This window comes from Hemitrygon akajei, chromosome 4 (assembly GCF_048418815.1).
Source record: "Hemitrygon akajei chromosome 4, sHemAka1.3, whole genome shotgun sequence".
In the NCBI taxonomy this organism is placed as follows: Eukaryota; Metazoa; Chordata; class Chondrichthyes; order Myliobatiformes; family Dasyatidae; genus Hemitrygon; species Hemitrygon akajei.
This window is the reverse complement of record NC_133127.1, coordinates 90,051,694-90,079,166: the sequence shown is the minus strand read 5'-3', so window position 1 is coordinate 90,079,166 and position 27,473 is coordinate 90,051,694. Positions and strand designations below refer to the sequence as shown.

Sequence of the window (27,473 nt, the reverse complement as noted above, 5' to 3'; positions counted from 1 at the left end):
GGTGGAATGAGCGCCTGATCCATAATTCAACAAAATGCTCAACATTGTGGGCGGCTCCGTGAATCGCAGGCGTCGAATATGTTGTACCTTCTATTTCAAAGGCATACGCTGTTAAAATTCGTTGATTTTAATGTCCATTACTTTGATTTTTATTACCACCATTATGATAGTTAAGCATAAGAGACCGCAACTAATCTTAATCTAGCTCTAAAATGGCGAACATGTGAGACTCGATTCAAAAGACATAATTTCAAAGATTTATCCAGTAATTTTGAGCAAGTTTATATGCATTCGTAGAATCTATGTTCGGTGTTTAATAGAATTAAAGGCGCGTTTTACCTTTAACGTATTAACTAATGGTAATCTGTAAATAATGTCTCGAGTTTGTGTTTCCATTTTATTGTATCTCCGTCCGTTTATCGCTTTCCGCTTCTCATGTTTTTTACTTTCTAGGAGCAGTAGGTGAAATGCGTGTTGTGTCTGTTTATAATCTAATAACGAGGAGCTAGTAGAGGCGGCGGGTACAGCTGTTCGCTTTCACACCATTCAATGAGCCACGCACTTGCCAACTTACTTATATGAAAGTTAAACTTTTTTTATTTAAGACAAAAATTGAAAAGGAACTTTGATTTGCAGGCGAGTACATAGCAACAATAAACTTTTGAAATATACAAAATATACATTTTGTGCATGAAATCTTTCTTTTATAATAAATAAAAGTGAACACATGTGTAGATGATCGCCTTAATCCTCCGTGTCGGTTTGTTTTATTCGCCTGATTTTTTTCCCCTTTGGGGTGAAAAAAAGGCAATTCCTCATCCCCGGAGGTCGAGATAAATAATGCATGAACCCTCCTTCCTTGTGTTTCTCTTCTCTCCCTCTCTGCCTTTGATAAAGCGCTCAACCTAAATTTACACGCTCGTTTTCATTCAAAAAAAGTCTACAAATTATGCAATGACTTCTAACCTTGCCCCGTAGCACAACATCTTTTTCCGTAAATCATATTAGACAGCTGGTGAAGCCGCCGCTTATTCTCGAGATGATAAAGGGGGAGCAGAAAAAGAGAGAGGGGAAAAAAGACCTAGAGAACAAAAGGCATTGTGCAGAACCTGGGAAAATGGACAAAGTGCAGCGAGGAAAGTTTGGTTTGACAGTTCAAATTCCCATAGCCTTCAGCAGAGTTCTCCCTGGGAAGATGGGCAGATGCCCAAGTATGTACCATTGAACCTTAGCGTAAAACAGTAGTGAAAATACATTTTCTTTCAAAAAATACATGACAAAATCTCAATCCTATATTTCTAATAAGAAATGTAAACAGCGTATATCCAACTTTTTTCAGCCAATGGGTATATTGTTTGCAATACAATAGACAGATAGAATTCCCCATCTCGCAAACGCATACGCGATATTCGAGTGTTTTAAATAAATTCATGGAATTGTGAAGGGCTTTGCAGAAAGCCAGACTGGCGTTTAGCGGCTGCGTACAGGCTCTCAGATTGCCCGAAGTAGATGTCTTCGGCCTGCCCGGGGCTGCTCGGCGATAAAGTGCATGTATACGAGGAGGACGACGGCGAACTGAAGCTGTTCCACGAAGTGGCCGAGGCCCCGGGGCTGGGGCTACTCAGCCCCGTGTCCAGGTACTGCCTGTCGGGCATTTCGGTATTGGAGTCCCCGCTAGGATCGGCAAGCCGCAGAGCCTCGGTCAGTGCCCAGATGTAATTGTGGGCGAAGCGCAGCGTCTCGATCTTGGTCAGCTTGGCATCCTCGGGAAACGCGGGCAGCACCTCCCTCAGCGCGTCCAGCGCTCCGTTCAGGTTGTGCATCCTGTTCCTCTCGCGGTTGTTCGCCTTGATGCGCCGGCTCTTCTTGATCCTCTGCACCAGCTTCTGGCTCCGAGGCTTGCCGCGGCCCCGGGTGCGCCTTTTGCAGTCGCTCTTGGCCGCGGACGTCTCTTCGATCTCCTCCTCGGCCGAGCTGAGAGAACAGGCTGGGGCCGGGCAAGCAAAGTACTTGCCGCTGCCCTGCTCTTTGTAGGGGCAGCGATCGGACTGTGGCGACATGCTGCTGAAACCAAAGAAGGAAAATTCGTTCAAAGAGGGTTAAAACTCACGCACGTGAAATTATGCTACGTTTTATTCAATATAAATAAATTAACAACAATGCAAGCCAAACTTACTTTCCGAATAATTGCTGGATATGGAACAAAAGTCTTAAAAGTGTTAAAACACTGGTTAAATTGCAGTCCAAGATAAGTTCTGCTTTCTGGGAATAGCTTCCCCTTTCCTTCTTATCTGACTTGGTTTACTTTAAAAGAATATCTATATAACATCAATTAAGTTACAATAAGTAGGAATGTTGTGCACCAGCTGACTGGCACGCGACCTGGTGCGGATATCAGCGAGCTTGTGGTTAAGCGGCTGTGTGTTTGGCACACGCCGGCCTTTCAGCGCTTTATATAGGCTCGCCGAACAATCGCCGCGGCCCGGGGGCTGCGGCCCGGCGGCTCGCGCTCCCTGCCACTCGCCGCGCGCTCCCATTGTCAGTCGGGGGGCTCCCCCACCCCCCTTTTTTCCCACCCCCAACAAGCCATTGTCATTGGGCTCGCGCTCGGAACCCGACGGCGGCTGGAACGTGCCGCTCATTAATGCGTGAGGGCCTCGGCCAATCAGGGCGCGCCGGTCGGCGACAGCCACGCGCTCGGGAGCCGGTCTCCTTTCATCGGACAGCTCGAGGTGGGGGCGCTGGGGGGAGGTGTTGGTGAGGGGAGGAGGGTCATTAGAGCAGGGTGAGGGGGAGGGGAGGGAGGATAGGGACTGATGTTGTAGAGAGATAGTGATGCACAGTGTTGCGCAGAGTCAGCTAGACTCTGTGCACCTGAACAGTTAGAGCGAGAACATTATGCAGGTCTATCTTAAACTAGTACACAGACAAAGATAGGAAACGGGTGGAAATAATAGTGGTTTACTTAAACAGGACATTAATAAATCTACATAGGTAGCAGAAGAGAATACACACTTTAAATATAGAGTATAGACGGGAGAATAAGAAAAAGGTCCACACAGAAAGAAATGAACAAGTAGAAGACGGTGCCTTAACTCAAGTACAGAATGAAAACAGCGAACATCTGGTGGAAAAGCAGATAACATTACTTACAAACACACAAATAAGTCTTATATAGTCTTAATTGATATAAGGGTTGACGCAAAGGAAAACGAAAAGAGAACGATTCAAACTGGTATAGAGAGAATAAAATAATTTATTGCATTTAAAAACTGGAAAAATTAGCAAAGTATGAAAATTTAAGAACTAATTCTTCCGATTCCAAGGGACAGAACAACAGGAACAAGAAAATTGAATTGAATTGCCTTTATTATTTACATCCTTCATATACATGAGGAATAAAAATCTTTACGTTACGTCTCCGTTCAAACATGCAATGCGCAATGATAGTAATTTATAATAAATATAATGTACAACAGGATAGTCAATATAACAGAAATTACAGTTGCGTCAGCATGAATTAAGCAGTCTGATCAGTGTAAAGTCTTGGAGAAAATAACAACTGAAAAAGTCAGAAACGATGAAGAAAATATTAGAGAATGTTTGAGTACACCCTAAAATCTTCTATTGTTGGAAGTGTGCTGACTGGTTGTACCATGGCCTGGCGTGGTAAATCAAGTGTGCTCAGGATGGTGGGAAGTTGCAGTGGACACTGCCGCAAACGTCACCGGTACTCAACATCCCTCCCTGCTATCGGCGGTACCTGTAGGAGGCGCTACTTCGAGAAGGCAACTTTGATCATCAACTATCCCAGCATCCCGACCATGCTATTTTCTCGCAGCAATCTTTGGGCCTGAAGTCCCATACTACCAGGTTCAGGAACAGTTACTTCCCTTCAACCATTCAGGTCTTAAGCCAACCGGCACAACTCTAATAACTGGAATTTAACAGCACTATGACCACCTTGATCACTTCGCACCAAAATGCATTTTTTGTTCTAATTAACACACACATAATGCTGGACAAACTCAGCAGGCCAAGCAGCATCTGTGGAAGAAAGTACAGTGGACGTTTAGGGCCGAGACCCTTCGCAGGACTGGAAATTTTAAAAAAAGTCCAGTGTTGTTTGGATTTCCAGCATCTCCAGGTTTTCTCTTGTTTGTGTTTTCGTTTCAATTGATCTCTTTCTTGTAAAAAATGTTTAATTATTGTTTAAATCGCTTTTTTTTCTTGTGAATGCTGCTTATATGATGCTGTGTTCCTGTGATACTTTGCATATAAGTTTTTTAAAATTACATATGTGTCAACAGACTCGATTTTGTCTTTGTATGTATAGAACAATGGAATAGATATTAAAAACAATGTAAAATAAATTGAATAGAAAACTACCGAAAATAGGGAAATGGTCTGAGAATACTTGTGGGAAGACTGCACGACATTAAGGTAAAGAGCTAAATAGAAAGGGCGGAAACGTGAGAAGTTTGCGATAAGACAACACCTTTCACTACCTCAAGATGCCCCAAGGCAGTTTACAAACAATTACGCGGATTTTAAACACGAGAAAGTCTGCAGATGCTGGCAGCACGCACACACAATGCTGGAGGAACTCAGCAGGTCCGGCAGCATCTATATGGAAGAGAATGAACAGTCGATGTTTCGGGCCCAGATTCTTCCTCAGCACTTAGCCAGTCACGGGATATGTGTGTCTCTGACAAAGCGAGGTTTATTTGCTGTCTCTAAATGCTCTTGAGAAGATGGTAGCGAGCCCGCGTTTTGAGTTGCTAGTGGCGATGGCGTTCCAATAGAATTGAGTAGTCGGTATAGTGACAATGTAGAAATGGACCAGGTTAAGGTGGTGTGTGACTGTGTTTGACATCTGTTGGATTTCCATGCGTCTCTCTCCCCGTTATCCCCGAATCGGAGTAATGGATTTGGGGAAGTACTATTGAAGAAGCCTGGACAGATTGGAGCAGTAGTCTTGTAGATGTCTACAGTCACGTAGAGGGAGTGGATGCTTAGTATGGTGAGTGGGGCATCAGTCTAGCAGGTTACTTCGTTCGAGTTTCTTGTGTGTTGGTGGCACTAGCAAGATAATCGATTGGTTTGGGGAATCAAGGAGAAAATTACTTGCTGCAGAATATCCAGCCTCTCTCTGCTCTTTCAGACACACTATTGAAATGGTAATCGCAATATAATTCGGGCCTATGAATTATGCCCAAAATGGTCTATCAACCATGATAAATACCGTTGAGTGTTCGGGGAGAAATTTAAACGGGGTGAAAATGATTACTACATTGCACGTAAGGGTAATTAAAACATAGAATACCACAGCGCAGTACGGGCCCTTTAGGCCCAAGATATTGTGCCGTCCTTTTAACCTACTCCAAGATCAATTTAACCCTTCTCTCCTACATAGTCCTCCCTTTCTCTATAATCCATGCGACTTTCTCGGAGTCCCTCTAAACACCCCACATGTTTCTGTCTCTATCACCACTCTGACAGTGTGCTCCACATTGTAACATTACTTCGCAAGCAAAGTCGTGATTTGCGCACAGCACGGCAATATTTCATAAGCAGCAACACAAATGAATATAATGATGAAATTTTCGTGTTGTTTCGAGATTAAGTATTGATCAATTTCACCGCTTTTCTTCATTTAACACGCGGACTCCTCGGCGCCAACCTGGCAGATCAGAGAAGGACCCCATGACCAATTGCTCACCACCTTCGCTCGTTGGTCAGGACAGATTACTGTATGTACTCAAGGACAGGTGGAATCGTTACGATGTGGGTTTCAGGTCACAACTCTGAATTAGGAGCAATTGCTGGCCCCGGTTTACAGAGAATAATGGGAACAAATTAAAGCGGTTGTAAGAATTTTTTTTTGACGGATAAAGAGGCACGCAGTGGAAAGGGGAAAGCACAAAAACAATGGGAGAACAAACGAAAACTGAACATAGGAAAAAGGAAATGGAAAGAATAACAAGCAAGAGACGGGGAAATGCAAACCGCAGGAATGTGGGCAGGTAGAAAGGAAATGACCGAGAGAAGCAGAGACAGGTGTCGACTGGGAGTAGAAAATGAAGGGAGAGAATGCTTGAGGTGCTTTTAGATGACATATAGGCGATTGGAACGAGCAAGTATTTGAGACGGCCTGGGGAAAATAGACCGAAGTTATACTATTCTTTTATGATGATGAACATTTAGTAATCTGAAAATAGCTGACAACTACTTGGCGGAATCATCAGCGCGATATAACCATCATACTCATAGGAAAGACCTTTGGCTGGACTTTACGGGAAAATCCCGAACAACAGCGACTGTTGTTTACGTTTAGTTTTTCTAACACCAGCGAGGTTCTGAGACAGTGGCGTTCAGAAATGCAGTAACAGCTACTCGATTGTATCGTTATCAGGCAATCTGTTGGTGTGCAGCAAATTCACATGCAGAAAAGAAAGCTACGGAGAGGCTCGTGGATCATCCCCCCGCCCCCCCCCCCCCCAAATAAGCCCAGAGACAAAAAAATCAATTTTACAGCAATACAAAATTGGTAATGCAAGCGGGTAAAAAAAAAAGTGAGGGAAAAGGAACAGCCGAACCGACGAGATAATAATAGTAAACCCAAGAGATGGTTGATCAAGTGAATGAGTTAGATTGTAAGAAGTTATCTACTCAGATGGAATAATGAAGGAAACATCATAAACACTAAGGATATTGTATTTCAGTGATCTTTATTCAACAAGTGATGGGAGTGATTCCGAGGACAATTAAAGCATAATTGAAACCAAGAAACATACCTTTCTGTGTAGCAAATGAGCATCGACAATGCAATAACATCGTTTTACTGAGCCAATGGTTATCATTGTAAGAAGCGGGAAAGAGATTTCTGGAGAACTGGCGTGAGAAGCGTGAAGCCAAGTACACGAGAAGCAGAGCCTTGTTATTCTACCCAAGGTGTGCAGCCTCATATACTGGAGGCAGGGGAAGGCAGGTAACTCAGTACCCAAAACCAAATCTCCAGACGCAGATCTCAAATCAGATGATCAGGGACTGATAGGAATTGTCCATCAACAAAGGACATTTTCTGTGTTTATATATATAATATATATTATTGGCGCCAAATTATTATTTATAGTTGAGCCAAATCGTGCTAATTAAATGGCTAGTCAGAGAAAGTAGCCTCTTTTTTGTCTTTGGTGAAAAACGACTCTCGACTTGCGGACTGTCACGAATGTCGGCAATGTCTTCAAATGTATGTTAAATGGAAAGGAATTCAAATATGTGGAAGACTGTTATATTGTCCGAGGTTGATTAGGTTAAATATATTTTGTACATCACGGGAATGTGTAAGAAGCATTTTCAGGAGAAATGCAGGGGAGTTAGTTCCCATGTAAAATTGTGTTACCGGATACTGTATAGAAAACGACCGCGGGAGACTTAGTGCGGGGAATCTTCTTGGGTTTTGAAAAAAATCCTAAATTAGGTTTGAATGCAAATTAAAGCGTACTGTTGATCACAATAAATTGCATCTAGCCCACACTTCTAGGTTTGTTTTCAAAAGCGCTTAACCACAGCCGACTGTGGTTGTCAAACATTGCGATTATGCTGCAGGCGCAACTGGAACCAAACCCACGCACCATCTGAGAGGAGATCAAATACGATCTCGATTTGGAATGAATAAGGCGTTGCAACCAAATGTTCCCAAGCACTTCCACTCACACCAGCTAATAACTTGTGCAATGGAATTACAATGGGTCTGTTTCACTTGCGAGTCAGTTTAACCCATACTCCATTTTTACCTTTGATTTCAATTATTTTTTATTTTGATCAGGCCGTTTTGTAAAGTGAATCCATAAACAAAATTCAAATAGTAACTCCTCAACAAAAACAACTTGGATTTGGCTATTAAGTTAGCAAAGTGTCACAGGGAATTTCAGCAGAGTGGTAGCGTGGACACTTAACATTTATGTAAATATTACGACAGAAGTTTTGTCTACGGAAGGCTTCACACATCGAACCCAACAGTAATCACTCTATGAACTCTCAGTCGTAAAAAGTATAGTACAGAAACAGGATATTCGATCTAGGCTGTTCTGAACCATTTAAACAGCGTTGACCTGCACCGGTACCATACCCTCCATACCCAATGTACCCATGCACACTTCTCTTAAAAATTGAAATCGAGCTCTCATGCGCCACTGGCGCTGGCAGCTCGTTCCACATTCTCATAATCCTCTGAGTGAAGAACTTTCCCCTCATCGTCCCCTTAAACTTTTCACTTTTCACCCTTAACGTATGACCTCTGATTGTAGTCGCACCCACCCTCTGTGGAAAAACCCCGTTTGCATTTACATTATTTTACCTCTCAAAATTTTGTTTACCTCTATCAAATTTTCCTTCAATCTTCTACGTTCCAAGGAATAAAGTCCTAACCTATTCAATCTTTCAACACTCTGAGGCAGAGCGCTCTGTCCTTTGGTCCCCCTTCGCCCATACCTCAGCGAGTTCCGCGTACGCCATGACGCTGAACTCTTCTTCCGCAGGCTCCATCTTCGAGCTTACTTCTTCGGCAAAGACTCTTCCACCCCCACCGATGACCCCTTCTCCCGTCTTCAACCCTCCTCCTCCTCATGGACACCCCGCTCTGGTTTTCTGTCTGCTCTGGATCTCTTCATTGCTAATTGCAGACGTGACATCAACCGTCTCGACTTCACCACACCTTGTTCCAATTACAACCTCACTCCTTCCGAACGTTCTGCTCTCCACTCCCTCCGCACCAATCCCAACCTCACTATAAAACCCGCTGATAGGGGGGGCGCTGTTGTAGTCTGGCGTACTGACCTCTACCTGGCCGAGACACACCCACAACTCGCTGATACCTCCTCTTATTTACCCCTAGATCATGACCCGACTAAGGAGCACCAGGCCATTGTCTCCTATACCATCACCAACCTTATCAGCTCTGGGGATCTCCCATCCACTGCCACCAATTTCATAGTTCCCACACCTCGCACTTCCAGTTTCTACCCCCTACTCAAGATCCACAAACCTGCCTGTTCAGGTAGACCCATTGTCTCAGATTGCTCCTGCCCCATCGAACTCATTTCTGCATATGTCATAAGGTGGGCGTTGGGAGTGGACCCAAGAGCAAGACACAGACACTGAACTACCAGGAACAGGACTAGGTGTGAGAAGGAAGCAGGCAAAGAGAGGAAGAAAGGACGCTGGACATGACAAAGGCCCCGGACGAGACAAGGACTCTGGGCCTGGGCTAGGATAGCGGAACCAGGACATGGAACTGGGAACTAGGAGCCTGGACTTGGACTTTGAGCCAGAGACTGGACAAGGACCCAGAACCTAGGTCTTGACTCAGGCTCGGACTCCAGAACCAGGCTCGGACAAGACGTGGCTACAGGACGAGGAGAGGGGAGATCTCCCTCCCCCTCCCACTTTCAAATCTCTCACTACCTCTTCTTTCAGTTAGTCCTGACGAAGGGTCTCAGCTGGAAACATCGACTGCGCTTCTTCTTATAGATGCTGCCTGGCCTGCTGTGTTCCACCAGCACTTTGTGTGTGTTGCTGCAATCTTTCCTTATAGTCATCAGCAAGATGGTGTTTTGGACTGTGCTTACATGAAACGTGTACCCGTTTGATCCAACACTACTGAGGTCAACCATAGACAAAACTGTTCCAGAAGTAAAGTCACTCATAGCATTTTAATACATCTATTATGGTAATTCATGGTGCTTTTATGTATTGCAGTGTACTGCTGCCACAAACAAACACATTTCACAACATATGTCAGTGATTTTAAATCTGATTTGGATTCTGACTAAATCCAACAGAATACTGTATATTGAAAATAAAATCAAGGGAATTCAGGAAGAAACTTCAATAGTTGGAGTTTTACCTTGCACAAGAAGATATAATTGATAATTTAGGATGTTTAGGGTGATAGATACAGGACTAAAGGTATATTTGAATGCATGCAGTATACGGAATAAGGTAGATGAACTTATAGCACAGTTAGAAAGTGCAGGTATGACATTATGGGCATCACTGAGTCGTGGCTGAAAGACGGTCATAGTTGGGAGCTTATCATCCAAGGATACACATTGTATCAAAAGGACAGGCAGATAGGCAGAGAGGGCAGGGTGGTTCTGCTAAATGCTGAAATCACATCTTTAGATAACTTAGGATCAGAAGACATAAAATCCTTGTGGGTAGAGTTCAGAAACTTTAAGGACCCTGATGGGAGTTATATACAGGCCTCTAAACAGTAGCCAGGATGTGGGGCACAAATTATGACTGGAGATTGAAAATGCATGTCAAAAGGGCAATGTTAGGATAGCCATGGGGGACTGATATGTAGGTAGATTGGGAAAAACAGGCTTCTCCCGGATCCCAAATAGGGCAGCTTGTGATTGTACCCACTAAGGAGAAGAGTACTTTTGACTGGGTGCTGTGTAATGAGGCAGATTTGATTAGGGAGCTTAAGGTAAAGGAACTCTTCGCAGGCAGTGATCATAATATAATAGAATTCACTTTGCAGTTTGAGGGAAAAGATAAAGTCAGAAGTATTGATATTACAGTGGAGTAAAGGGAATTATGGAGGCATGAGAGAGAAGCTGGTCGAAGTTGATTGGAAGGGTACATTAACAGGGCTGATGGCAGAACAGCAATTTCTGGGAGTAACTCAGAAGGCACAGGATAGATACATCCCAGTATTCTAAAGTATGATGAGGCAACCATAGCTGACAAGGGAAGTCAAAGGCAGCATAAAAGCAAATGACAGGGCATATAATGCAGCAGAATTAGTGGGAAATTAGATTGGGAAGCTTTTAAATAACAACAGAAGACAACTGAAAAAAGTCATAAGGAGAGAAAAAATGAAATATGAAGATAAACTAGCTAATTGTATAACAGAAGATGCAAAAAGTTTTTTCAGATACCGTATATAAAGAGTAAAAGAGGCAACAGTGGATGTCAGACTGCTGGAAAACAAAGTTGGAGGGGTTGTAATGGGGGACAAAAATTGGACCAATTTAATAAGTCTTTTGCTTCAGTCTTCACCGTGGAAGACATCAGCAGTATAGCAGAAATTCAAGAGTGTAGGGGGCAGAAGTGTGTGTAGATGCTAATACTAAGGAAAAGGTGCTCAGGAAGCTGAAAGGTCTGAAGGTAGATAAGTCACCTGGACCAGATGGACTACACCCCAGGGTTCTGAAAAAGATAGCTGAAGAGATTGTAGAGTCATTGGCAGTGATCTTTCAAGAACCACTAGATTCTGGAATGGTTCCGGAGGACTGGAAGCTTGCAAATGGCAATGCACTCTTTAAGAAAGGAGGAAGGCAAAAGACAGGTATTATAGGTCATTTAGCTCGACAACAGTGTTTGGTAAGATGTTGGAATCCATTATTAAGGATTAAGTTTTGGGGCACTTGGAGGTACGTGATAAAATAGGCCAAAGTCAGCATGGTTTCCTTAAGGGGAAATCTTGCCTGACAATTCTTTTTGGAATTCTTTGAGGAAATAACTGGCAGGATAGAGAAGGAAGAGTCAGTGGTGTTTTGCTTACATACATTTTCAGAAAGCCTTTGACAAGGTGCTGCACATCAGGCTGCTGATGATGCAAGAGCCTATGGTATTCCAGGAAATATACTAGCATGGATAGAAGATTGGCTGACTGGCAGAAGACAAAGAGTGGGATTAAAGAGAGTCTTTTCTGGATAGCTGCTGATAATTAGTGGTGTTGTGCAGGGGTCTGTGTTGCCAGCACTTCTTTTCGCATATACAGTATGTTAATGATCTGGATGATGGAATTGATAGCTTTGTGGCCAAGCTTATGGTTTTTACAAAGATTGGTGGAGGGGCAGCCAGAATTAAGGAAGCAGAGAGTCTGCAGGAAGACTTAGACAGATTAGGAGAATGGGAAAAGAAGTGGCAGATTAAATACAGGAGGACCTATGCAGAAGCAATCAGGCAATTAATACAATTAGGTAGGACAACAAGATTTTGTCATATTTGATAAATATATCAGAAATTTTGAGAGTGTGCCTGAAAGTGTAGATTATAGGGAACCAAGTTATTCTGGCACACATGTAGACATGTAAATGCAGATTCATACAGAATGGAAACAGCTGCTTCAGCCCACTGGGTCTGCACTGACCATCCAGCACCCATTTACACTAACTCTACTTTAATTCCATTTTTTATTCTTCCCAGATTCTATTACTCACCAATACACCAGTGTCAATTCACAGTGGCCAATCGATTAAAAGCCTGCACATCTTTGTGTGGAGGAACTGGAATTGCCAGAGGAGTCATAGGAGGAACGTGCACACGCCGGGCAGACACCACCAGAGATTAGGATTGAATTGTGCTCTCTGGCATGGTCAGGCAATACCTCAACAAGCTGTGACTGCACTGTCCTTGTAGTATGTTGGGGTTCATGGTACTGGGGGTAAACATAAATGAAATATACTTATATTAAAACAGATAGAGGCAGGTTGGCCCATTAGATCAATGCTAGCTCTCAACATAAAATTGCACTCAGTCCCACCCCGTCTTTGTCTTTCTTGTTCCTCTGCAGTTTATTTTCTCTGAGACGTCCATCAACTCCTTTATGATTCTTTCCATTTACCTACTACACTCGATGTAATGGCTACAAGCTGACTTTTTAAAGCAGCTTGTAGTTGTACCCACTAAGGAAAAGGCTATTCTTGACTGGGTGAGGTGTAATGAAACAAATTTGATTGGGTAGCTTAAGGTAAAGGAACCCTTAGCAGGCTTAGCCTTAAAACCCTTAGCAGTTAACCCAATGAAGTTAGCCAGCATGCAGACTCCACACAGATAAAACCTGTGGTCAAGTTTGAGCCCAGCTCACCAGAGCTGTAAGACACCAGCACCAGCTGCTGCACCACATAGTGGCAGTCTGTCAGCAGTAGAGAGCCCGAAGGTTCAGAACAGGAGCGTCAGCTGTTCCTGATCTAGGTTAATCAGGTAAAGGTATCAATTAGTAACATATTCAAGGTAACTGAAGGTTCAAACCCAAATGGGAAAATATAAGGAGGATGGTCCCATCTCTTGGAACCCCCCCCCACCTGCCTCACTCGCAGTCACACCCACTTGCCCCTGGCCAGAGACTGAGTTTGAAGAAATTAATCTAATGGCTGTATGTGACCGCCTCCTGAAACACAGCGTCCAGGTAATTCTCCCTTTCCCTGATGCATTGTGTGTTTGAAACTCAGATTCTAGGTTATCAGTTTTGAGCCTGAGTTCTTCAAACAACCAACAGTTGCTGCAGGTGCAGTCACCAGGACTCACAATGGGGTCCATTAGCTCCCACATCACACAGCTACAACACATAACCTGATCCTACATCCCTACTCTATTTAATTAGTGGCAATTTTAGTATATTTTTTGTCAACTATTACTGTATATTTAAAAAAAACTTGTTCTTACCTGCTTCTCATTGCTCTTTGCCAAAGCCTCTTGAGCCAAGTCCTCAGACCTCAGTCTCCTACATTGGCTGACTCATACAATGGCCGATCCAAAATGGGCTCTGACCTCTGCCTCTCCTCACCAAAGCCTCAGATTCCCACTCAGATTCAGATAACCCTGTCCATTCCCACAATGGTCACTCGCGCAATGTCTGCTACACTGAAACCTCACTTATTCTATTGGCCCAAGAGAAACTCACACACAGTAAGACTTATTCCTTTCAATGGTTCCCGCTCCTGCACAGATTTCGCTCTCAATAATCTGATCCCTCAAACAGAGACATCTAGAACCAGGTATCACTACCTCATAATAAGGCATTGGTCATTTGGGAATGAGAAGAGGACAAACTTCTTCATTCAAAATGTGGTGAATCTTTGAAATTCACTATCCTGAAGGGCTACAGACCTCGGTAACTGGGTTCACTCAAAACATAGATTTGTAGATATTCAAGAAATCAAGAAATATGGAGTCATAGAAAAGTACAGCACAGAAACTTGCCCCTTCAGCCCATCTAGTCCATGCTAAAACATTTCAACTGCATACTCCCATTGACCTGCACCAGGCTAATAGCTCCTCATACCCTTACCGTCCATGTATATATCCAAACTTCTCTTAAGCATTGAAATCAAGCTCACATGCACCAGTTATACTGGCAGCTCATTCCACACTCTCACGACCATTTGAGTGAAGAAGTTTCCCCTCATGGTTCCCTTAAACTTTTCACCTTTCACCATTACCTCGTGACTGCTGGTTGTAGTCCCACTCAAGCTCAGTGGAAAAAGGCTGCTTGCATTTACCCTATCTATACCCCTCATAATTTTGTATACCTCTGTCAAAACTCCCCTTAATGTTCTATGTTCCAAGGAATAAAGTCCTAACCTATTCAACTTTTCCTTATAACTCAGGTCCTCCAGACCCATCAACGTCCTTGTAATTTTTTTCCTGCACTCTTTCAATCTTTACATTCTTCCTGTAGGTAGGTGACCAAAACGCACACACTGCTCCAAATTAGGCCTCACTAATATCTTTTCCAACTTCAACATAACATCCCATCTCGTGATTTTTGAAGTCCAATGTGTCAAAAGCTTTCTTTACAACCCTATCTATCTGTAACACTACCTTCAATGAATTATGGACCTGTAGTCCCAGATCCCTTTGTTCTACAGCACTCCTCAGTGCCCTATCATTCATAGTGTAAGACCTATCCTGACTGGTCCTGCTGAAGTGCAACATCTTACACTTGTCTGCTTTGAATTCCATCTGCCATTTTTCAGCCCATTTTCCAATTGGTCCAGATCTCACTACAAGCTCTGATAGTCCTCCTCGCTTTCCATTATACCCCCAATCTTGGTGTCATCCACAAATGTGCTGATCCAGTTAACCACATTATCATCTAGATCATTGAAATACATGACAAACAACAGACCCAGCACCGATCCCTGTGGCTCTTCACTCGTCACAGGCCTCTACACAAAGAGGCAACCATCTGTTACCACTCTTGGTCTTCTCCGACAAAGCCAACATCTAATCCAATTTACTACCTCATCTTGAATTCCGAGCGATTAAACCTTCTTGCCCAGTTACCCATATGAGACCTTATCAAATGGCTTGCTAAAATCCATGTAGACAACATCCACTGGCTTGCCTTCATCAACCTTCTGGTAAATTCCTCAAAAAACTCTTTAAGGTTTGTTTGACATGACCTACAGTGTTCAAAGCCATGCTGACCATACCTAATCAGTCTGTGTCTATCCAAATACTCTTATATCCAGTCCCATAGAATAACTTCCAATAGCTTTCCCACAACTGATGTCAGGCTCACTGGTTTATTTTCTGAGCCTTTGTTAAACAGTGGAACAACGTTAGCTATCCTTTGGTACCTCACCTGTTACTAAGGATCATTTAAATATCTCTGTTAGGACCTCTGCAATTTCTGCTTTTGCCTCCCACAGGGTCCAAAGGAACAACTTGACAGGCCCTGGGGATTTATCTACATAAATTTGCCTCAGAACAGCAAACACTTCCTCCTCTGTAATCTGTATAGGGTCCATGAAGTTGATACCGCTTTGCCTCATTTCTCTAGACTCTGTGTCCATCTCCTGAGCAAATATAGATGCAAAACATCCATTTAAGGTCTCCTCCATCTCTTTTGGCTTCACAATGTCCCTAGCAATCCTGTTGCTCTTAACATATCTGTAGAATCCTTTAGGATTCTCCTTCACCTTTGTCTGCTAGGTCTACCTCATGCCTTCTTTTAGCCCTCTTGATTTCTTTAACTATTCTGTTACATTTCTTATACTCCATAAGCACCTCATTTGTTCCTACCCATCTACACCTGCTATGTACCTCTTTTTTATTTCTTAACCAGGGCCTCAATATCTCTTGAAAACCAAGGTACCCTAAATCTCTTTACCTTTTTATTCTGACAGACACATACAAGCTTTGTATTCTCAAAATTTCATTTTTCAAGCCTCCCACATAACAAGTACACTTTTGCCAGAAAAAAGCCTATCCCAATCCACACTTGCCAGAACCTTTCTGATACCATCAAAATTGGCATTTCTCCAATTTAGAATATCAACCCACGGACCAGACGTATCTTTTTGCACATTCACTTTGAAACCAATGGCATTATGATCACTGGATGCAAAGTGTTCCCCTACACAAACTTCTGTCACCTGCCCTGTCTCATTCTCTAATAGCAGATCAAGCATTGCACATTCTCTTGTTGGGACTTCTAAATAATGTTTAAAGAAACTTTCCTGAACACATTTGACGAACTCTACCCCATCTAGTCTCTTTACAGTATAGAAATCCCAGTCAATATGTTTCTTGCAGCAGTCTGAAATCACTCTAAGAAATTGCTCCACTATATCCTGCAGACTGTTGGGTGGTCTACAATATAGTCCCATCAACATGGTCACACATTTCTTATTCCTCAGTTCTACCCACAATGCCTCAGTAGATTGTGAGGCATCCCTCACAAAGAAAACCTGGGAACTATAGACCGGTGAGTCTTACGTCGGTGGTATGCAAACTACTGGAAAGGATTCTTAAGGATAGGATCTATGAGCATTTGGAGAAGTACAGTCTACTCATGGATAGTCAACATGGCTTTGTGAAGGGAAGGTCATGCCTCACGAGCCTGATTGAGTTATTTGAAGAGGTAACAAAAGAAATTGATGAGGGTCAGGCAGTGGATATGGTCTACATGGACTTTAGCAAAGCATTTGACAGGGTCCCTCACAAGAGACTCATCCAGAAAGTCATGAGGCATGGGTTAAGTGGAACCTTGGCTGTTGGATAAAAAAAATTGGCTTAAAGGAAGAAAGCAGAGGGTAGTTGTGGAAGGAAAGTATTCTGCCTGGAGGTCGGTGACTAGTGGAGTGCCGCAGGAATCTGTCCTGGGATCCCTGCTATTTGTGATTTTTATAAATGACCTGGATGTAGAGGCAGAAGGATGGGTGAGTAAGTTTGTGGATGACACGAAGATTGGAGGAGTTGTGGATGGAGCTGTAGGTTGTCGAAGGTTACAAGAGGATATAGACAGGCTGCAGAGTTGGGCAGAAAAATGGCAGATGGAGTTCAATCCGGACAAGTGTGAGGTGATGCATTTTGGAAGGACAAACCAGAAGACTGAGTACAGGATTAATGGTCAGTTACTTAAGAGTGTGGATGAACAAAGGGACCTTGGGGTTCAAATCCAAGGTAGTTAAGAAGGCCTATGGGATGCTAGGCTTCATTAATAGGGGGAACTGAGATCAAGAGTAGAGAGGTCATGTTGCAACTCTACAAATCTCTGGTGAGACCGCATTTAGAGTATTGTGTTCAATTCTGGTCACCTTATTATAGGAAGGATATGGAAGCTTTGGAGAGGGTGCAGAGGAGATTTACCAGGATGTTGCTTGGTTTGGAGAACAAGTCATATGAAGCAAGGTTAGCAGAGCTGGGACTTTTCTCTTTAGAGCATAGAAGAATGAGAGGAGACTTGATAGAGGTCTACAAGATTATGAGAGGCATACATAGGGTGGATAGTCAGTACCTGTTTCCCAGGGTACCAATGGCAAACACAAGAGGGCATATGTACAAAATTAAGGGAGAGAAGTTTAGGGGAGACATCACGGGTAAGTTTTTTACACAGAGGGTTGTGAGTGCCTGGAATGACTTGCCAGGGATGGTGGTGGAGGCTAAAACATTAGGGGTATTTAAGAACCTCTTGGACAGGCACATGGATGAAAGAAAAATGGAAGGTTATGGGGTAGTGTGGGTTTAGTACTTTTTAAAAGGATTATATGGGTCGGCACAAGATGGAGGGCTGAAGGGCCTGTACTGTGCTGTAGTGTTCTATGGTTCTATACTCAGTGCTATGATTGATGAAGGCCAGCATGTGAATTGCCTTCTTCACCATTCTGTCAAAGTATCATCAGGGCTGTCTTTTTCTTACCATTCTACTGTCAGAGTGCAATGTTTTAATAAGTAAAGAGAGAAAGCATATAATGAATGATTCTAGCATCTTTAAAGCTGACTAATTAAAATATAGCCAAGGTTCATAGAAGAGAGGAAAAATCACAGATCCTAATTTTCCACACTCCAAGTCTACAGAAGGGTTATCATGGACTGATGTAGTGTTATTATCTCAAATAACAATAGAACAATATTATAATAAAAGGAAGAAAGAGATTACATAAAGTAATTGCAGGCCTGTCAGTCCTATATAAGCATTGGGCAAATTATTGCGAAACTTTCTGGAGGAACAGCATATATCAACATTTGGAGACAAATGGATTAATTCAGGTACATTAGCCAAGTCACATTAGGGGAAGGTCAATTAATGTCTGATTTCTGAGGGGTATGAACAGAGAGTTTACATGAATTTTAGCATGGTGTTTGACCAAGTTCTCTCAGGTAGGTTAATCCGAGTGTCAGTGGCAAATTGGATCAAAAACTGGTTTGTTGGCAGACAAGAGAGGATAAGGTCTGAATGAAATTTTAGTGACTGGGAAACCAAGTGCAGTGTGGCTCTGCGAGCTCAGGATCAGGACCTTTGTTCTTTTTTGTGAGATTAGGGCTTAAGTATAGTGCATAATTAAAGCATTTGTTAATGATGCCAAGAGATATATAATAAGGAAGTTTCAATGGACCAGTTATAAAAGTAGCAAATGAAATACACCCTGAAGAAGTGTAAGTTAATGATACAGAGAGGGCAAACAAGATGAGAGCATAGATAACAAATGATAGAATGTAAATGTACAAAGTGATTTTTGAGTCCTTGTTCATCAATCGTTGACAATAACAGGTGATGCAAATGGTACAGTATATCAAGTACTTACTTCCATTGGCTAAGCGTGGAGTACCAAAGCTGGCAGGTCATGTTAGAACTGCTTTGAGTGGTTGGTCATGGTTAGAATTAACTCCTGCCTAAGCAAGGACTTAGAGCCACCGCAATTTGCCGACCCACAATAGGTCTACAGCAAATGCAATCTCACTGGCTCTTCACTCAGTCTTAGACCACAATATCTATGTCAGGCTGCTATTTATTGATCAAAGCCCACTGTTCAACAACATCATTCCCTCAAAGTATTAAAGTATTGATGCAATTACAAAGAAGTTTTTGTATTCCATTAGAAGCTTGAGGAAATTTGGTATGTGGCCAAAGACTCCTGCAAATTTCTACAGCTGTAGTGTGTTTGCAGCACTGTCTGGTGTGGAGGTTCCAATGTCCAGGATCAGAAAAGGCTGTAGAGGGTTGTACACTCAGCTAGCTCCATCATGGCATTTGCCTCCACCATTGAGGGAAGCTTCAAAAAGACAGCATTCAGCATCAAGGATCCCCACCACCCAGGAGATGCCCTCTTCTCATTGCTACCACCAGGGAGGAGGTACAGGATCCTGAAGATCACACTCAACATTTTAAGAGCAGCTTCTTCCTCTCTACCATCAGATTTCTGAATGGCCCATGAAACTATCAACACTCTCTCACTATATTGCTCTCTGTTTGCACTACCTACTTATGTTTTAAAAATATTTCTTATTGCAACTTATAGTAATATTTACATATTGCACTATACTGCTGTAGCAAAATAACAAACTCACAATATATGTCAGTGATAATAAACCTGATTCTTATTCCAATTCTAGCATTATTGAGTGTAACAGTTGGAATACTATAAACATTTATGGTCATCGCACTACAGGAAATGTGTCATTAGAAATGTTACCCATCTGGTTTACAAGGATGCACTGAGAAATGGAGAATAATAGTAGTTGGAGACTGTCTAACCTGGTGCAGTTTTCTATAGGATGAAGATGATGGACATTTCATTCAGGTATATGGTGTATTTGGCTTTTAGTAAGGCACCTGACAAGGTTCCCCAGGTAGGTTCATTCAGAAAGTCAGGAGACATGGTACTCCAACATTACTGCAACATAATGTTGCTGTTTATTTCCCTCCATAGATGCTGCCTGACCTGCTGAGTTCCTCCAGCATTTTGTGTGTGTGAATCAGAAACAATGCTGCGGAGGATGAAATCATGAACAGCTGCAAGTATTAATTTTTAAGAGCAATACACTGAGGAAACAGTTGGGGAACAGGTGAGGACAAGAAATCCCTGCAGGTTGCTGCTTGATATAGGGAAAAGCAAAATAACAAGAAAATCTTACAAATGGACTTTTTTCTGTTAGAACAGATTGGAGAGGATTGTTGAAACTTATCAATGGGTTGAGCCAGAGTAGATTTAACAAAGTGTAACTGATGATTGACACTTCTGGAACAATGAAATAAAATTCAGTTAGAAATAAGGTTAAATGTACTAGATTTAGGTCAAATAGGACTTTTTACACAAAAGTCTGCAAGGCTGAATAATGTCAATGGTATTGTCCAAAGTAGAATCCGAACTACCATTTAGGAACTCATTGAAAGAAAGAGGATTAAGAGTATGGGGAAAAAACAGACACATAGATTAGCACTACTGTTTATATAGAAGGTAAGCAACAACTTGGTCTGTTGAAAGCTAACTATTTCCATACATTAGTTCCTATTTATATAGAAAAAAATCTACCAATCAAAAGGAAGTATTTTATAGTTTATAAAGTTGTTTATTAGTTGGTACGTATTCCAGTACTAACTACTTGCATTACAGGTTAATAACATTCTTGAAATGCAATCCTTTTATATGTCAGTAAGATTTCATCCATATTTGATAGTTTTGCAAATGTGTTCAAATGTACTATTTCAGAAAGTTCAGAAACAGTTCACTAAGGATATTTTTAGATTATCAATGAATATTTAACAACCTAAGAGAAATGGAATTCAAGTAGTTTCACTTGCTTAGAATAAAATATAGAATGAGCAGCAACTCCCAGACCTAAATAAAACAGGTGGTGCTGGAAATAGTCTGCATGTCAGGCCACATCTGATTAGAGGAGACTTGACCTGCTGAGAATTTCCAGTACTTTCAGTTTTTATTTTAGATTTCCAGCATACGCAATGTAAAAAAAAAATCAACTTCCAAATCTGTAATCTGCACTATTTATAATTCTGGCAACAACTACATGGAAATATCATCACATTGTTTCTCTCCAATTATGATTCACCTTAACTCGCATAGGTCTTAATTCCTAGAATTCTCTACCTAACAACAGCATTGTATGAATACTGTTGCCACATGGCTTGCAGCAGTTTGAAAAGGTCTGGCATAATTTACAGCTTCTTCACATAAACTAAGGATGGGTGAGGATACCACATGATCAGTGTCATACAACATCCTGTTGATAGCAATTTAAAAAGCAGAAATTCAATTCAATATATTGTCCCATTAAATTTTGCACAATGCATTTGTTGCTACATAACTGTTCACATGTTTTCATTCACTGCAATAGTCCATCCACTGAGTTTAAAAAAACTTCCATTTGAACACGGGTAATGACTATGTAATTGTTCAATATAAATTCACAAGAGAATTCAATGTTCACTTTTAGGTTAATATTTAAAGATTGCACGGAATCTTCTAGTATGCTTCAATCTTGCTATTTCTGTCCAAAGAAATGACTAATAATAAAAAGTACAGAAAATAACTTTTAAATAAAGTTTACATTTCTCTTTGCTAGAGGAACTGACTTAAACCAAGCTGCTGGAGCTTCTGAACATTTCAAATTTAAGTAAGTTCTGCACAGAAATAAATGTTTTCCAAGGAAAGTAGGAAAATTGTGTTTTCAGGTAAAATGTTACTTGATTTAAAAATGCTGCTAAAAGATCCTATATGTTTTTTTTTATATCTGCAAGTATTCCTATTTTGTGAAAAGAACTTGTGTCAAAAGTTATGTAAAAGAAGATTGTGTATCAACAGGGGACAAACAGTGCAGGCCAAGTCCAGTGCACTAGCTGTTCTTAAAACATTAAGCCATCTGTCTATAGCTTTTAGATTTCATATTATGCCTCAGACTGCACAGATTGACATAAACATTAAACTGAAAAGTATTAAAGTTCTGATCTCAGCAAAAATTATGTTGCTTCTTTGCAAGAAACTAGTGACTGCGTGGAGATGTTTGGTGCATTGTTCTCAAACCTAGTAGAAAGATTTTGCTATGAAAGCTTGGATTGGAGAAGAAATGATGTTTGATGCTTGGACCCCACAGGTTGTGATTGTGCAATAACTGGTTCTGCTCCAGATGAAACCAACTACAGGCATACAGTTGAAGAAAACCTATCAGAGTCGGTGCCTCAATGTGTTTACTGTGATTTATTTAGAGTTTTTAACAATTAACTTAATTATGTTTTTTTTTTGATAATTTTTAACAACTTTGCTCCAGTATAGAATCTAGCCCTGGTTTCCATTTATTTCAAGCCACTGTGAATAGATGCCTGGCAAGAAATATTTAAATTGATCATTTCCTTCCCGATCGCGATGGCGTGGTTCAGTTAGGGTGCACATGGCCCAAATTGTTAACGAGACCGGAAAGATTAAATACCTTCATACTTGGTATTTATATTCAAAATATACACTATCTTTTCGTCACTCGCGAGTGGACTCAATGGCAGCTATAGTATTAATTTTAAAAAGTGCCAAGAAGTAATATTTGGAAGAAATATCAAAGGTTGTTTGTAAATAAAATCTGTGAATCTAATACAGGAGCAATGCACTCTGGGGGTATTTTTTAACTGGTTTAATCTTAGGGGGTAATTCACACCAGGAAATATCCAAATCTTTATGCTCCGACTATTTAAGACCAATGAGTGAAATAATTAGTAATTATGAGCACGGCTGTTTGAGAAAGACGATTATATATCACGAGTAACTGGAATTTGGGAAACGTGTTCAGTGAGTGCAGTACTGTTTAGTTAACCAACCACACAATGAACTTCCTCGTATTATTTTTGCCTGGAATATATGATCTGTTAACATCAGTCTCGTGATCACCCTACGGTTTGGTGGATTTTGTTCTTCTAGTTTTGCATGACAGGTGCTCGAATCATATCAAGCTTTTCAGAAGGATACTTAATAAGAATTAAATTACTCCAGACCGCAGAAACACACATCAAACGATAGGATCCATGTTTGATCTTACTTTGGGCACCCCCGTAAATTGGAGGTGGTGGGGATACTTGCGGCAAAAACGTCTCTTTTTGACATTGACTCTTAATATTCCGTTAATATAGATTAGAGAACGAAGAGACGTTGGATTTTAAATTGTGGTAGTTTTTAAGAAAAGGAGATTCTCTTCACCGTGAATGTGAGAGTGAATGACGGAACCATTAATAACTGAGCCGGCAAACAAATACGATTACTAGCAGAGAGTCTTGAGTCAGAAAGTCTCATAGACTTTAAGATGTTAATCCTGAACGTAATCCTTCCTTTGCCGTGTAGAAATACTGCAGCCACAAGAGTTGTTTTGTTATTTATATTGGCGTTTAATAAAACTCAGCCAGGGTTGAATAGGACCCTTACTCTTGGATGGTAATTAATTCCTTATTTCTGTGACCCAATTGTGTTGGTATAGAGCAGTGGACAGTGGCAGTGCCCCCCTCTATCTTTGTCCAAAGACTCAGCTCTCGTGCTTCAACAGCTATGGGAACTCGCTCTTTTGATGTTATTCAAGAGTTTTTCTTGGGCATCTTCTACTTCAAGGCTTCTGTTTTTTTTCCTCTTTTTTTAATTCGTGAAAATCTTCCAGCTTGGCCACCTCAGTCGAATTTAATGATTCAATGGCTTTGGGGGGGGGGGGGGGGTGTTAACATGAGAGCATAATAGCTTGGCAGTCAGCTGCCTAAACCGGGGACCAACAAACTGTAAATGCGTACAGTTGCAGACTTCTCAACTGTATGCCTTGACAAATGCAATAGTATTTACTATTCTTTAACATGTTTTATACGGCAGGATTTCATATCTTAAGAGTAATAACAGAAATATGTTTAATACACAATTACGTATCGGTTGTCTAAAGGTGTTACGGGACTCGAACGGCTTGAAGCAGGAAAGCGTGCGCTATTGTGGGGTTCCGTCCTTGTCTTTGTCGTTGTTGAAATCTCGCTGCAGAAAAATCTGTACTTTATTCAGCGATAATGAATCTTGTCTGCAGCAGTTTTTTTTTGGACGAGAGACCCTCGAATGAACCATATGGCCAGGGTGACTCGAGCTGGCCGTGTTTCGCAAACAAAGAGGGGATTGAGAAGCTGAAGGAAGGCAGCAAACTTCTTTCCGGCTGATGGAGCTGTTGTCTGAAGCCAATGATCCCAGATCTCCAGGCTTTATTTGCAGCTCAGCCTGGGACGTGATGTGTCATATCATTAGAATCTTTCATATTTACTACAAGTGTGTAGACGGCCAGTCTGCAAAGAGAAGGGCGCATATGTGAGGTAGATTTAGCATCTGAAAAACCCCACCGGATAAATACACTTGAATGGGGATTTGTTAGTTTTTGTTGCAGCGTGGTTCTAATCGATTGTTGATTGAGATTTTAGGACGATCAGCAAGTAGCTGACGTTTGAATTACAAATCTGAGTTGTCTTCGAAGCATTTGAACAACTCTTTTATTCCAATATAGATCACTGGAACCTCCCAATTTTATATTAGCAACGCCACGGGAGCAGATGCAAACTACCAGCGAATCACTTATTGCAATGAAGTTAGCTGTAAAATTATATTCGGAAGTGATACGGACAAATGCTGCTTCAGACAAATGTTCACTCCAACATCCACACGTAGAACATATACTTTGGATGTAAATAATTTCAGCTTTAAAAAAACACTGGCGGTCAAGGCAAAATTTCGTGCGAAATGTAATCAGTTTGCAAGTTCCCCGGGAGAGAGAGAGAAAAAGAGAGAAGGCGACGCCTAATGGAATGACAAGGAAGTTATTCATGTGCACGGCTTCAGTAAATTGCGATGTACTATGCCTCCGAATATTAATTCTGGACCAGAAACATCTGTTCGCCGGCTTCAGTTTATGATTCCCCTTGTGATAATAACATACCGCGCGGCGCCACTGTTTAAGAACTCCAAAATATATTTTGTTGAACTGTGCGGGTTGTGTTAAAGATCAGTATTTCTTGCAGATTCACGAGAGTGATCTTCACACACAGGTATGATCCTATTTTGTAGGGAGGTCTAGGATTTAGATCCAGTGACTAAGAAGAAACAGGCGCATATTTCTACATCGGGGGAAAACTTGAAGACCCGCCCACGCTACTTGTTCTCGGAGAGAGAAATCACGTTCTTAGGATGTACTGTCGTAATAGCCTAGGGAAGTTAAAGGCAGTGCATTTTACACCGTTCCATGGTATGCCAGTGGTGGAGGATGTAAATAGTTGATTTTGCTTGGATGCTGTCAAACTGCTTGAGTTCTGGTAAATTAGAAGGCAATGGGTTTCTATCCCGTCTACACCAGCTACCCTCTGAAAGATTACAGGGGAATCTCGATCAGATAGGCATGTAGGCTGAAGATTGGTAAACGGCTTTCAATACAGATAAATGGTATTATATTTAGGTAATCAAACCAAGGCAGGATTTATGTGAATGCCAGGGCTCTAGCGAGTGCTATGAAATAGAGTGCATGCTCTGAGTGCAAAGTACATGGTTCATTGAGGGTGGTGAAGAAGGCATTTAGCACCTGGCCTTCCTCAGTCAGTGCACTAACTCTAGGACTTTGGAAGTTATGCTGCAGTTATACAAGATGTTTCTGAGGCCCTCTTTGGAGTATAGTCTACAGTTTTGGTTGGTCTGTTATAAAAAGACACTATTAAACTAGAGAAAGTGCAGAAAAGGTTTACCAAGATGTTGCAGAAAATTGGAGCCCGAATTACAAGGAGAGGTTGCATAGACTAGGATTTTATTTCCTGGAATGTAGGAGAGTGAGAGGCATAGACAGGGTGAAAGCACGTTATCTTTTCCACAGGGATGGTGTGCTAACATCAAGGAGGGTATAGCTTTAAGGGGACATCAGGGAGTTTCTCACAGAAATGGTGGTGTGTATTTAGAATAAGCTGCCAGAAGTAGTGGTTGAGGCAGGCACATTAGCCATGTTTAAAATTGTCTAGACAAGTACATAGTTAAGAGTTTACAGGGTTATAGGAAGATGGAACTAGGTTACTGGCCAGCACAAGTAGGCATGGACAAGTTGGGTCATTGTGCCTGTATCAATAGTGTAAAACTCTATTATTAGACTTGCACTTTATCCAGCCAATGGAGGATATTGTACCATGTACCTGTGTTGTACTTTGTGTATGATAGAAAGGCTTTGGCATGAAGGTGACCCATTCCAAAGCAGGATACCCAGCCCCTTACCTGCTCGTCTGTGCCAGTCCTGCTGAGGATTTGGTCAGTGGTGATTGTCCCCATCCTTCACCCTCCAAAATAAAAAGTAATGGTATTACCATAGTGGAGAACCCCAGGCAGTTGATAACAAAACACTTGTTGATGGTAATGCCACAGAACATCTAAGGTAAGTGGCCAAATTCTCTTCCTGGAGGTGGTCATTGTTTTGGCACATTTGTGGCAATAATATTACTTGTCATTTAGCATGCTATGTGCAAAGGTCTTGGGCTGCCTCATTTGCTGAAGAGTTGCAAATGAAATTGAATACTAATCCCTGGTGTGATGACTGGGATGATTAAACTCCAACAGCCACCTTCCTTTGTGTAAGGTAAATCCAACCAATGCACCTCCCTCAAGCCCACTGGCTTCCAATTTTACCAGAACTCCGTGATTCCACATGTAGACAAAGTCAAGACACTCTCACCTCTCTGTTTCAGTTCTTTTGCTCATACTTGAAATGAGGCTGTGATAAGGTCTGAATCAGAGCACTTGGCAAAGCCTAAACTCAGCAATGGCAAACAGCCTCATAACTGTACTGTCATCCACACTGCTAATACTGACAGCCCCCACATTGAGTGAATGGTAAATAGTTGGATTGGAGTTAATCAGTTTTTTGTGAACTATGGTCAGGTGAATGCCAGTGTTGTACATGCAATGGAACAGGTTTGTATAGAGGCTTGTTCTGGGACACAGAAGGATGCCGTCTGTTTGCTTAACCTTTTCTGTATTTGTACCATTCTGGCTGGATGTAGTTGCAATTGTATCCTCCTTGTTTTTAGAACTTACACTCAGTGGCTCTTTATTAGGTACAACTGCTTGTTAATGCAAGTACCTAATCAGCCAATCATGTCACACCAATTCAGTGTAATAAAAGCATGCAGACATGGTCAAGAGGATCAGTTGTTCCGAATAGGGAAGAAGTATGATCTAAGTAACTTTGTGGAATGATTGTTGGTGCAAGATGAGGTGGCTTGAGTATCTCAGAAACTGCTCAACTCCTGGGATTTTCATGCAGAACAGTATCTAGAATTTTCAGAGAATGGTGTGAAAAACAAAAAAAACATCCAGGGATGCTGGATGTGAGGAAAAAATGCCTTGTTAATGAGGAAAGTGAACAAGGGCTGTTGCTCTGGCTCCTTTTAAATGTAAAGTGAAGGATGC

General features: G+C 41.7%; 1 protein-coding gene across 2 annotated transcripts; it reads right to left on the bottom strand.

Annotated features, from left to right (window-relative positions):
• Nucleotides 1-636: 636 nt before the first annotated feature.
• LOC140725931 (neurogenin-1-like) lies at nucleotides 637-27,387 on the bottom strand. 2 transcript variants are annotated; one of them, XM_073041856.1, is made up of 2 exons: nucleotides 26,283-27,387; nucleotides 637-2,061 (listed from the first exon to the last, which is right to left on the bottom strand). In XM_073041856.1, exons 1-2 carry the CDS (start codon nucleotides 26,432-26,434, stop codon nucleotides 1,419-1,421), a joined length of 795 nt encoding a protein of 264 aa, XP_072897957.1. In that variant the 5' UTR covers nucleotides 26,435-27,387; the 3' UTR covers nucleotides 637-1,418. The 2 variants fall into 2 exon arrangements, 1 of the variants encoding a protein (XP_072897957.1); XR_012098529.1 differs by lacking the exon at nucleotides 637-2,061 and adding an exon at nucleotides 23,735-24,328.
• Between the last annotated feature and the right edge of the window lie 86 nt (nucleotides 27,388-27,473).

Bases quoted from the DNA above. Each gene is read 5' to 3' on its own strand.
- LOC140725931 (XM_073041856.1), bottom strand. From the start codon at position 26,434: ATGTTCTGTGGCATTACCATCAACAAGTGTTTTGTTATCAACTGCCTG. The intron at 2,062-26,282 runs GTAAGGGGCTGG...TGGTTTCAGCAG, and splicing joins GGACTGGCACAGACGAGCAG to CATGTCGCCACAGTCCGATC.